At 45.6% G+C, this 13,870-nt stretch overlaps 1 protein-coding gene across 1 annotated transcript in view; it reads left to right on the top strand.

The window, feature by feature from the left end:
* DHCR7 (7-dehydrocholesterol reductase) overlaps positions 1-13,597 on the top strand; it is a 33,944-nt gene extending 20,347 nt beyond the window's left edge. Inside the window, exons 7-8 of the mRNA XM_066583571.1 lie at positions 601-732; positions 9,976-13,597. Of these exons, the coding sequence (XP_066439668.1) occupies positions 601-732; positions 9,976-10,440 (597 nt within the window). The 3' untranslated portion in view covers positions 10,441-13,597. The remainder of the gene's footprint in view (positions 1-600; positions 733-9,975) is intronic.
* The last annotated feature ends 273 nt before the right edge of the window (positions 13,598-13,870 follow it).

The following is a 13,870-nucleotide window of genomic DNA, read 5'->3' on the forward strand; positions in this document are numbered from 1 at the left end:
TTGCTAAACTAGTGCACTCATGTTCTGAGCTGATTTCTGAAGGAAGCAGACAGCTCTATACCCACTGTAGTGGTCAGGCCTGGTATTACAGTCAAAGTTCTCATTAACTTCAATATGAATTTGCTGCAATACCAAGCCTGGCCACTGTAGTGAGAACGGAGCTGTCTGCTTCTTGCAAAAATAAGTTCTGTGCACGAGCCCGGCGACCCAGTGAACAGTTAGTTGATCTTTGGGGTTCCTGGTTGGCAGACCCAGTACATGTACTATAGATAACGTATCTTGCAGATTGATTGTTTACAACTGGACAACCCCTTAAAATGTAAAAGGACCCTTGCAGTCAGTCTCTCCCCAGTCTGAAACAACTAATAATGGGCACAAATGCTCATGTGAAGGAGTCCTAAGTAGTCTTTTACAAAGTGCTAGTCTGCTGGAGGCCGTCCAGCAATTGCTAAACAATCATCCAGGCACGTTGCCCGGGGCAGGAGATCAAGGCTGGATAGTTCAATGTTCCTGCTTTTATAGTCGGCATTAACATGACGTGTTTTGCGGTGTATGCTTTACTGTAGCGTTACCTGACGAGTGCTGATTTCTTATCCACAGGCCATCTATGTGGTGGATTTTTTTTGGAACGAAGCCTGGTACCTGAAGACAATAGACATTTGTCATGACCACTTTGGCTGGTACCTCGGATGGGGCGATTGTGTCTGGTTGCCCTACCTCTACACATTACAGGTAGGATTACATTGTTGTCGTTCTTCACATCCTGAGATTGCTGCTCTGTGACGCATCTGCTAATTAGCCCTGATGGAGCCTAATAATACTTGCAGCCATTACTGGTAATTTCACAGTTATTTGCAGCGTCTGTCGGAGGTAAGTGTCCGGAGGATCCCCAACACACACCTCTGACACATGCTGCTGTACAGGTAAACAGCGGCACCCATCACCCATAGGGCTCCTATGTTAAAAAAAATCTGTACCGCATCGTACAGATTGACTCTGAATAGCGCAACAGAGACCAAAAGGCTACTCCTATGGCTCCTGTCAAGTGGATGGAGGCCCGTGGATACATATGACGTATACGCCACAACACTATAAAACAGTGTGAATGAACCATTACCTACCAAAATCACATACTTAAAGCATGAAATCCAGACATCATTGGTTTTGCAAAAACATGTGCCCCATCCTGCAACACAACAAACCGCCATATACTCAGCTCCCCCAGCTCCCAATGCATCCCATGCCGCTGCTCTGGGTCTTCCCTGTGACATCATGTTTACTGGCTGCAGCAGCCCCTTTGCAAGAGGTCTCATGCTGCTGCAGCCAATGACAGAGCTCAGCACTTGATTGTGGAGCTCTGTCATTGGCTGCAGTGGCCTGTGTCATCCCGCACACAGGCTGACTGCAGTCTGTAAACAAACACCAGTGACGGGGGAGCGAGCCGCAGCGGCACGGGAGATGCAGGGACAGGTGAGTATATGTTTCTTATATTGCTGAAAAGGGCACATATTTTAGCAAAAAAACCCTCTGACCACCCCTTAAGGACACGGCTTATTTTGGCGTTGAGGACCAAACGATTTTTGGTATTTTTTCATCTCCATTTTTCAACAGCCATAACTTTTTTATTTTTCCATCGATGCGGCGGTATAAGGGCTTGTTTTTTGCGTTGGGAACTGTAGTTTTTATTGGTACCATTTTTGGGTACATAGACTACATTGTAAAACTTTTAGTAATTTTTTTTATGATCGTAGGGAGAGAAAATGTATCAATTCTGCCATAGATTTTTAGTTGTTTTTTTAAAAAAAAAAGCGTTAAATATGCAGCATAAATGACACACTACATTTTTTTTCTGCAGGTCGCTACGGTTACAACGATACCAAAATTCTTATTTTTTTTTAGGTTTTTCCACTTTTCCACAATAAAACCCCTTTTTTTGGAAATTGTAATTTTTTTCTAAACTCACTGCATTCAAAGTCCAATAACTTTTTTATTTTTCCATGGACGGAGTTCTATGTAGGCTTATTTTTTGCGAGATGAGCTGTAGTTTTTATTGATACCATTTTGGGGTACATACGGTGTTTTTGATCACTTTTATTGCGTTTTTTTGGAAGGCAAAATGCTAAAAATTAGCATTTCGCCTCAGTTTTTTAGCGTTTTTTTTTAACGCTTTTTGCCGTGCAGGATAAAAAGCACATTCAATTTATTGTACACGTTGATACCAAATATGTGGGATTTTTTTCATGCTAATATGAGTAAAAGCATTAAAAAAGTGTTTTTTTTTTACTTTTTTTTTTTTTTACATTTTTATTTTTTGTACTTTATTTTGCTCTTACTTTTACACCATCTGTGTCCCTCTGAGGGACTTTTACTGCAGGACTGAAGATCGCTACGATAAGGCATTACACAGCTAACTTACCGATTACGCTTTATTCAGACTCCAGCCTATGACCCCACTGACTATAATGGGGTCCTTCTGGATTCCAGCATTCCGACCGGCATTTTGCTACATGTAATAGTGCTGCATGTCGTCCGTGATTTCCTGCAGGATCAGCAGCTCTGAGTGGCACCAATGACGCTGAAGGGGGCCTTAGTTGTATAATGCCCACTGAAGTATTGGTCCAGATTAATTGAATGCATAATCCCTTTAAGTTGTGTTCACACATTGCTGAAATGCTGCGGGTTTGTCGCAGAATCTCAGATTAGAGTCACAGGACAGGTACGGCAGAAAACCCCCAGGGTTTTTTCCTCTATACGTGAACAGGATTTCCTTTAATCCCATTCACTTTGGTAGTAAACGTTTCCACTATGGATTTTCTGCAGTATTTCTGCAACTTGTGAACACTCCCTTAAGTTTTGTTTAGTTGTAAACTATTTATGGCCTATCCTTAGGAGAGGTCATCAATAGTAGATTGACAGGGGTCAGTCGCCCAGGACCCCCACCAAATAGCTGTTCTCAGAAACTAGCACACTGATTTCTGTTTGAAGCAGACGGCTCCGTTCTTACTTCAGTGGCCTAGCTTGGTATTGCAGGCTGAGTATTGCATACCAAGCCTGGTCGGTGCAGTAAGAATGGAGCTGTCTGGGGGGCGTGGCCAAGCAGCTAATCTGACCGGCCGCATGTGAGGAGCGCTCCTCCACATACCGGCAAAAAAACCCTAATCCTGAAGACATCCTGAGGGTCCCCTGACCCAGAATAGCACCGGCGGAGGGAGGAGAGGATAGAGCCCCTGACGGCGCTCCCGGACGGCCGCAGCTGAGGTACCGGCAGCGGGGAGAGCGGAGACCCATAGCCGCCGCGGACGTACTGCGGAGGACACCGGTGAGCGGCGGGGACTCCGAGCCAGACTTTGCTCCGAGAGGGGGGAGAGAGGAGGCGGATAGACCCCCCGGAGGGACGTCTGTGACACCGACATAGCGGGCACCGCCGGCGGGAGAAAAGTCCGAGAGGCAGCGACTCCGGCGGCCATCTTGTGAAGGGCAGAGGCGGAGGTGCAGGACCCTGAACACCAGAGTGCACTGCTCCCGGGCGCGGTAAGGAGTTGTGCGGAGAGGGGGAAGAGAAGGTCGAGATCCGGAAGGTATAACCGAGAGGTGGACATAGGAAAAGCTGCTGGCGGGAAAAGACCGCGAAAACGCGGCTGCGGCGGCCATCTTGCGTGTGGCGCCGGAACAGAAAGGCCCTTAAAACAGGGCCGAAAGCTACCCCCGGGCCCAATATAGCACCGCTGCAGGGAAAGGGAAGAGGACAGAGACATTAGAATTACACAGAAGGCACAGGCAGCGCAGCGCACAACGACCTCAGACCCGCAGCGAAGTGACCATCAAGCGAACAAGCGCAGCTAGCAAGCAAAGCAGTGAGAAGACACATTTAAGGGGACATAGAGGGAGGCCCTCCCCCCCCCCCCCCCTCCACTTACAAGAGGACTAAACACCATACAATTCGGAGAACCAGGAGAAGGGGCAAAACAGGGGCAGCAGCAGACCCCTATAGAACATTCAATTTCTATAACGGAAAACCAAACAACCGCGACATGGGCCCCACTAGACAAAGCTCATCTGCAGACAAACTTAAAGTCTTCGCAAGAGGAGAAACCCGGAAGGAGCCCAGCCCTGAACCCGCTGCGCCCGCTGCGGCGGGAGCTGCAGCAACAAAGCATACCAACCCAGATCCAACTGAGGGAACTGTGCAAACGCTGCAACAACTGTCTGAACAGCTTCTGACCGCAATACAAACATCTACAGCCACGCTCACCAGCAAAATTGATGAAGTTAAAGTGGATGTGAGTCTGCTGAGACAAGATCTCCAAAACCTAAGAGAACGTGTTGCCAGCACAGAGAACAGAATATCTACCCTAGATGATACTGTCGCCCCAATGACAGATGCAATACGAGATCTTACGCAGAAAGCTGAATACTGGAGACAAAAAGCAGACGATCTGGAAAATCGGTCGCGAAGAAATAATTTGCGCATAGTGGGGCTACCAGAGCGGGCCGAGGGGCAAAGACCTGAAGAATTTATAGAACGCTGGCTTCGAGAACTCTTTCCCAATGCTGGACTATCGCAAGTCTTTGTTATTGAACGTGCGCATCGAGTGCCCATGAAGCCACCAATACCAGGAGCCCCACCCAGACCTCTACTAGCAAAGCTGCTCAACTCCCGTGACAGGGATATAATCCTACAAGCTGCCAGAAAGGGAGGGCCCCTGCGACATGACAACGCCACAGTGTCCATTTTTCCGGATTTCTCAGCTGATCTCCAAAAGCAGCGAGCAACATTCTTCGGAGTCAAAAAGCAACTAAGAGATCTGCAGCTCCCGTACTCGATGGTGTATCCGGCTCGACTGCGGGTGATCGACGGGGACCGTGCCCGCTTCTTCTCCACACCAACGGAAGCAGGAAATTGGCTGAACACCAGACGACGACCAGAAGGGCCGTAATGTATACATAACCATTTATTTTCCCCTCTCTAGGTGCAGAGACCAATACACAAAGATGAACATTTCCCTTACAGTTCCTAACTGCACACTAGTGACTATCCTCTAAACACGCCACAAGAACACTCTAGCCAAATGGCACAGAACCGAGACTTTCTTTATCTGTGGCAGACAAGTAATCTACGATTCCCAGGAGAAGATGACAAACCTTCCCTTTCTACGGCCCCGGCGAGATTCACCTGTTTTAACCCCCCCCCCCATCCTCCTCCTCCACCGATTCCCCTCGTCGATGTCTTGCGGGGTGATTTAGAACCCCCTCCCCATATGCTTCCTATCCTTAAGGGGACCCACCCAGAAAATGACAGCCTAACCAATGCCGGTCCACATAACTGATTTAACAACACAACAATACCACAAGTATAGTCTTGTAATAAGCTATACTATGTAGGTACCCCCTAAATACAGGTTGCCACGAATACGTATGTGATAAAGAAGATAATCTTCGAATCTGGTTAATTACAGGTTGATTGAGAGTTACAGTTGATAGTAGTTTATCAAAATGTTTTTAAGTTGTATGCATCAAGTGCTCTATGATGATATTGAAAATGTGCTGAAGTACTGTTACATGATAGATGATAAAAATGCAATTGAGTGTCGGGGGGGGTCGCCTGACGGGCAGAATAACATGGGGAATAGTATCCGGATCAGATTAACATCTCTTAGCCAATGGCGGAGATAGTCTTTGTATCCTGGAACGTCAGGGGCATGGGGTCTACTAGGAAACGGGCAGCGATGAACACGTTGCTGCGCTCCTGGCGACCACACATCCTGTGCTTACAGGAGACCCACCTTACACCTGAAACCACAAAAGTCTTACTGAAGCCATGGGTACAATGGTCCGCGCATGTATACCACACATCATACTCCAGGGGGGTGTCTCTACTAATAAGAAGAACACTTAGATGGGAGGTGGAACAGATTAAGAAGGACACAGAGGGCAGATATATTTTTGTAAGAGCTAAAATTAACAATGACCCATATGTCCTACTATGTTACTATAACCCGCCGCCGGCAACAACAACCATTCTAGCAGACGGCATTCAATTTGCATCATTCTCTCCAGACGCAACAGTTGTCTGTATGGGAGATATGAACATGGTGATGGATCCCGCCTTGGATAGATTTGGGGGTGGTGCTCGGGGGGAGGGAGATGCGAGCAAGACTCGCCTGGCCTCTATTATCTCGGTAACGGGTTGGCTAGACTTATGGCGAACATTTCACCCGCAGCAAAAAGAGTATACCTGCCATGCAGCCCACAACCACGCTCTCAGCCGAATAGACTATATATTCGGGTCCCCTTCACTATTCCCTAAAATAGACTCAATAGAGTTCCTACCTCGAGGTATCTCAGACCACTCGCCAATACGTATGACCCTTAAAAACCCAGGCCCAATCACAATCAAGAGACCAAGGGTGCACCCATTCTGGCTTTCATTATTTGGACCTAATGACCGCATACCGGACCAGATCCAAATATACTATGAGGCACATGAGACGCATGGAGACATAAATCTAGTATGGGAGGCATTTAAATCATACCTTAGAGGCTGTTTAAGGTCCTCAATTTCATTTGTCAAAAGAGCCACGGCACGTGAAGGTGAACTTTTAGCAGAGCAATGCCAACAACTAGAAAGAGATTATATAGCTGACCCTATAGACACTAAAAGAGATAAATGGCTTCAGACAGGCAGAGACTACTTATTATACCTGAAAGAGAAAGCCCAAAGGAATCTATTCTTTACCCGACAGTCCTTTTTTGAACAAGGAAACCAATCCAGTAAACTACTTGCTTATATGGCGAGACAGGAAACCGCTCCCCCAACCATACTGCGAGTTAAATCAACCGAGGAAGTAGTGCTTACAGACCCGAAAGAAATCCTAGATAGATTTCAGCAATTCTACAAAGACTTATACCAATCAAGGGTAAATTACACAGCGGCAGAACTAGAGACCTACTTAAATGACATAATATTTCCAGAAATACAAGACGACTATAGGTCCCTACTTGACTCCCCCATAACAGTGGAAGAGATTGAAGAAGCAATAAATGAGATGGCTAAAAACAAAACTCCGGGAATGGATGGGTTGCCAGTGGAAATATATCAACATTACAAAAAAGAAATAATACCACAATTGTTTACCCTATACAAATACATCCTGGATAAACATCACCTACCAGAATCGATGCTAGAGGCCAACATAGTCCTCATACTTAAACCAGACAAAAACCCAGAGGAGTGCGGCTCGTATAGGCCGATTTCCCTATTAAACACGGACTATAAAATCCTTACTAAAATACTAGCGACCCGACTAAACCAAATAATAGGGAAAATTATACACCCGGACCAATCTGGCTTTATCCCGGGTAAATCGACATCGGACAATATCAGAAGAACACAGGTAATCACACAGGTGGGGTGGAGGTGGAGAGCAGACTGGGCCCTGGCCTCACTAGACGCGGCTAAAGCGTTCGACTCCGTCGAGTGGCAGTACCTGATAGAGGTGCTGCGTAAATTCAGGTTTGGAGAAACGTTTATAAAATGGGTCACCATCCTGTACAAAGCCCCGACCGCAAGGGTAACGGTAAACGGCCTGGTCTCCACTTCCTTCCCACTACACAGGGGGACACGACAGGGATGCCCACTTTCCCCCCTTCTATTTGCAATTGCAATCGAACCCCTAGCCCTGAGAATTCGACAACACAACTCATACAAAGGCGTTCAAATCGGACCCAGAGAGGATAGAATAGGCTTGTATGCGGACGATATAATATTGTATATGTCAGACCCTAGAAACACCCTACCACTGACCGTATCTCTAATAGACAGGTTTGGAATTTTTTCAGGCCTATGCATTAACTGGCAAAAATCCGCTTTCATGCCCCTAAGATCAGAGGGATGGCAGACGGGGGATGTATTTTGTAACTTACAAATCACTCCCAGATTTAAGTACCTTGGTATATATATCACCAGAGAACACACCCAGAGCCTCGAGTTAAATATTGCCCCCCTGCTGACAACTCTGCAGCAAAAGTTGAAAGGCTGGAGCACCCTACCACTATCTGTAGCAGGCAGAATAAACCTCATAAAAATGATAATACTCCCTAAATACTTATATTGCCTAGAACATACAGAAACAATTATACCACAGAAATTCTTTAAAAAAACTAACTCATTAATAACGTCATTCATATGGGGAAACTCTAGAGCCAAACTACGACTGGATACCCTACAACGCCCTAAAGAAATTGCAGGTATGGCGTTACCAGATTTTAAACTATATTATCTGGCGGGACAGGTCAGGTATCTCCGTCATTGGCTGTCGGGTGCGCCTCTCCCTAACTCCGAGCACCATCTCATGTACTTCCTCGAGGAGACTTCGTTGTGGATCCTCCTGGAAAAACCAAAATTGATAACCAAACAAATGCTGCCAGTCCACAGACTGGCAGTGAACGTGTGGCAGATATGCAAATCACTAACAAGACAAGAGAACACCCCCTTGGAGACTCCCCTGTGGGACAACAGGGCATTACCACACTTGGTGAATTTGCCAGGTAAACAATTCTGGATAAACTCAGGAGTTACCACACTAGAGCATGTTTATAGGGACCAAACACTGGTTTCCTTTGAACAAATGCAAGAGCTATACCAGATCCCAAGGGCGGGATTTTTTAGATATTTGCAACTCCGACACGCACTGACCGCACAGTTTCCAGGACCTAGACAAATATTTTCACAGTACCCATTGATAGGGGTACTGCGAACACAAGGACCCAAAGGCCTGATTTCAGTGCTGTATACCCATCTACTACATGCTAAAACCCCTGACATACCAATGACAGTAATGCAGAGATGGAGAGAACTTATTCCCACCCTCACTAGTGAAGATTGGGAAATGGCCATGTCCATATACACCACAGTATCACCGGCGGCAAATAACAAACTAACACAACTATATATCTTACATCAGTGTTATCTAACACCGAGCAGACTTCATAAAATGAATCGGATAACCACCAACCGCTGCCACCGATGTGGAATGCCCAATGCAAACTTCAACCATTTGATATGGAACTGCGTAGATATTCAGACATACTGGAGAGAGATTATAGAGTTTCTAACACAAATATTGGGAATACCAGTACCACACGATCCTGCAGTGTGCCTGTTGGGGATCTTAGACGAAGAACAATGGCAATATCATGACAGGATATTTCTTACAAAGGTTCTATTTTACGCCCGGAAGGCAATAGCCTTACGCTGGATGGACAGGCGCCCCCCGACACTCACAAAGTGGCAGAGCATTGTCAACGCCGTTCTGCCATATGAAAAAATGGTATATAAAAATAGAAAATGCCCTGAAAAATTCGATAAAGTGTGGGAAAGATGGTGTGGGTCATCAAGTACGGTGTACACACAGAACCAGTTCCATAATTTGCTGAGAACAGTGATGCCTAGAAACACTTAGATGGGCTAACAAAGGAACACACCCTCCGCCGTCACCACAAAGAAATTATATTACCAGAGGAAAATGTAACAAAGGAATATGTCAATAGAATGTACTAAAACACTTGTTAGGAATATAATGAGCTAATGATGTAACCAAAAGTTTTCTTTATTCAGTTGTTGTACAAAATACAATGTTTTCAATAAAACGAGTTTAAAAAAAAAAAAGAATGGAGCTGTCTGCTTCCTGCAGTAGTCAGCTTAGGGCCTACGCAAGTCCACTGTCTTGGCAAACAGCAGATCGGTGGGGGTCCAGGATGATGCAAGCCGGCCATCAATAGTTTACAACTGGACGACCCCTTTAGGCTTCCAATAAACTGACAGTAAGCAGAGATCTTGAAAACAGAAATGATGCACAAATTATACTTATTTTACAGGGAAACGTTGTAAGCTTTATTGGATAAGATGACTGACTATTCCCTTTATGTGCCTGGGATGGCTGCTTACTAATGAAGTATGTTTCTTTGTGTCCTCAGGGCCTGTATTTGGTGTACAACCCAGTCCAGCTATCCACCCCTGCCGCTGTAGGAGTTTTGCTCCTTGGCCTGATTGGATATTACATCTTCAGGATGACTAACCATCAAAAGGATCTGTTCCGGTGCACCAACGGCAACTGTGCAATCTGGGGCAAAAAGCCCAAATACATTGAGTGTTCCTACACCTCGGCAGATGGCAAGAGGCATTACAGCAAACTGATGATTTCTGGGTTTTGGGGGGTTGCCCGCCATTTCAACTACACTGGAGACTTGATGGGCTCGTTGTCGTACTGCCTGACTTGTGGCTTCGACCATCTCCTGCCTTACTTCTATATTATCTACATGGGCATCTTGTTGGTCCATCGCTGTATACGTGACGAGCACCGATGCTCCAGCAAGTATGGGAAGGACTGGAAGCTTTACACTGACACAGTGCCGTACAGATTGCTGCCCGGCGTGTTTTAGAATGCGGAAAACATGGATGTTCATGGCAACCGTAATAATTACGGATCAGTTTGGATCCTGACCGCATGGACCATGGTACTAGGGACCACATGTTCAATATGCTACAAATGGGCCTGTTCCATATACTCGGATGTACGGTGTCAGCAATGACAATGCCACTCTCTTCTCTTTTTAAATAAGGAAACCTTTTCACAATTGACTAATTTGTGGCCTTCAGTTGTCTGCAAAAACTCAATGCCTATCATATCGGAATGCAACTATAGCCCCATTTACACACAACGGTTATTGCTCAAAATTCGTTCAAACGATGGCTTTTGAGCGAGAATCATTGCGCTTAGACGCTACCATCGTTCACTCTTTGGCTGAACGATGATTTTTGGGTGAGTTTAAAATCCATCGTTCAGCCGGAGAGATAATAGGGACCACTGACTGTGTTCTCCACGGGAGAAGCTGATTACATTGTACTCAGCTGACAGCCAGCTGCCGCCCCATGTGAAGACAATGCTGCTGAGTGCAAGGTCCAGATGACATGCTGCGATTTGCAAACAGCTGCTAGAGGCTCATTTAAACACATTAGTGTCCATTAGCAGTTTATGCAAAACGATTGCTAAAACTGTCAATCTTTCAATTGTTTGAAAGATTGTCTTTGTGTGTAAATGGACTTTATGTCTTTTGTTTTAATTCCAAAGAAGTCCAAAATTCTGTGCTAGTTAAAGGGGTTGCCCTACTTCTAGTTATTGATGACCAGTCCTCGGGATAGGACATCAGCAGGGGTCTGGCACCCAAAACCAGGACAGCTGTTCCCTTGTATCTTCATGTACAGAGTTGTTTTGCTGCAGGAAAGCAGACAGCTTCGTTCACGAAGACCCAAGCCTTGGGAATAACCGATCGCCGGCGTCCGGGGCTGTGGATCCTTAACAAGCTGATACCGATCACCTATTATGAGGACAGGTCACCAATGGCTAGAAGTGGGAGAGCCCCTTCAGTCTTATAACATCCTTATAGATGTCTGTTTTTCTGATACAGGGCAAAAAACAGACTTCAAAAGTTCTATACACAAATGTGGACACAGCGGGCCTATTCATTATGACCCATCTGCCAGAATTCTGTCTTCCAAATGTTAAGATTTTGGCACACGCACCAAAACTGCAACTTTTATGGCATTTATGCCGCATCAAACCACTTTTTCAAAAAGATGGCAGGCCCAACATTAAGGGACATTGCCACATGTAGTTCTTTACATTTGCTATAATACTGCCAGAAAATGCCATAGATTATAGCTAAATCCCACTGCAGCAACTAGCTGGCCTAGATTTCCATCTGCTGCATGGAGGTGCCACCAGATGAGACAAATGTGGCTTCTGCCTCTTAATACATTTCTCATTCATAACTGGTCGCAGGGTTTACTTAGACTAGCGTGTGAAATGTTGGACTACGTAAATGAGCTCCCTAATGCCGAGAGCTGCCCACTTTTTGAAAAAGTGGTTGGGGTGCAGCATAAAAGCCCTAAAAGTTGCAATTTTAGCATGTGCGTCAAAATTGGCATCCAGAGGTACTGGCATCCAGAGCGTCATAATTAGGCCTCAATGAGGGATATCTACTAAACATTGGCACTATTATACCAGTCTTTAGTAGCAGATGCACCAATTTTAAGAAGTGTAAGACTCTTAATACTTCTTTGTCACATTCTTCGGCACGTCCATGTGCCAAGCCTGGGACAGATTTCAGCTATCATTTATGCTAGTTTCTGGGGTAAACTGGGATGTTGGGCTGTAAACAGCCTGGCCACTATTGCTGACATAAACCCTCAAAGAACCATCCAATATATTTACCAATAGCAGAACCTGTAGGCTGGGTTCACACTGGGTGGATTTGCCGCGGAAATTCTGTCCGGAATTTTGCAGCAGAAAATCCGCCTGCGACCGCTAATTCTGGGTTTAGCCAGCCATGTGGACGAGATTTCTCAGAAATCTTGTCCACACGGGATGGCGAATCCGCCGCGGCAAAGCTGGCGCTGCGGCGTGGATTCGCCGGCCGCAGCATGTTCATTTTTTTTTCTTCCACTCCAGCCGCGCTCTACTCTATGGGAGTTCCAGGCTGCTTCAAAACCCGCGGCTAAGTGCTGCGGGTTTTGAAGCAGCGGATTCCTGGCTGAAATCTCGCATTTTTTTGCTGCGGCCAAACCGCGAGATTTCCGCCCAGAATCCGCCCAGTGTGAACCCAGCCTTATGCTGTTTGTAGCAGGACAGGTGTCTGCAGATCCATCTAATCAGGTTCTGATCCAGAGAAACCAATGCATAGACCAATATAAGAATTAAAGATGGCAGCATACGTGGTGCATTAAAACAATTCTTCTTTCATTCCTCCAGAGTAAAACCACAAGGTTTCGACTCGTGTCTTTACCAAGTGATGCCAGAATGTTGTCACAAAAGGTATAATGAGTATCCACTTTTTTTTGTTTCATCTGAATTAGGAGCTTGTCTTTGCAGAAAGGGTGTGGCTTGGCATAAAAGGGGCATAGCCTAAATACACCATTATATTCCCAAAATGCGCTACAGATAAGGCGCAAACTAACTATTAACAGTTGGTATAAAATGAGACAAAACTGTCCAAAAATGAGCCAAGTTTGTCATCCAGCAGAATCATGATAAAACGGTTTAGTCTAAGTTTGCAATGTCTATTAGACAGGTTTAATAAATCCGCTGCAGAGTTATACAGCTCCCAGTAAGGGACCATTCACACGGACGGAATAGGCCGCACAACGCACTGCGAGCCGCTGGAAACTCCATTGAAAATAGTTTAGAATCTTCCTGCAATTCCGCATCAAAATCCACAGTCAGACCTGCAGATTTTGGTGTGAAATCCCACAGCTGCGGATTTGGCCACGTCCTGCGACGCGATTCCGTCCCGGGTGAACGGTCCAAAAAGTTTATAAATCAATGCAGAGTTTTGGACCTGTCAAGTTCTAAGTTTAAAAAAAAAAAATTTGTATAATTTTCTGTTAGTCCTAACGCAGACCACTTACCTACAACCCACCTGGTTCATGGAGGTTGTGTAGCCGTGTCCAGGACGCTCTGCGCTGACACCTCGCCTCACCTCGGCCTCCTGTACAGATCATTAGAGATTTTTGATTAATAAAACAAATACTTTTTACTAATTGTTGTTATCATGCTAAACATTGTTTTAGAAAGCGGCTGTGAATTACGGTAACTCCTTAAAGCGTGCATTGCGTTCCCCGCAACCACATTATCGCCGCAGGGAACGCAGTGAACATTCGCCCTTGGACAGGCAGCCTAAAGTTCCCCTCTAGTGCAACCTATATATATATATTATAGCAGGGGGGCCCGAAAGGAAGTAATCTCAACAAGAAACTTGGGGAGACAAGACATAAAAAGGGGCAGATGTGGGGGAGGGGGAGCAATAAAGGACA

The sequence above is a fragment of the Eleutherodactylus coqui genome, chromosome 11 (assembly GCF_035609145.1).
Source record: "Eleutherodactylus coqui strain aEleCoq1 chromosome 11, aEleCoq1.hap1, whole genome shotgun sequence".
NCBI lineage: Eukaryota > Metazoa > Chordata > Amphibia > Anura > Eleutherodactylidae > Eleutherodactylus > Eleutherodactylus coqui.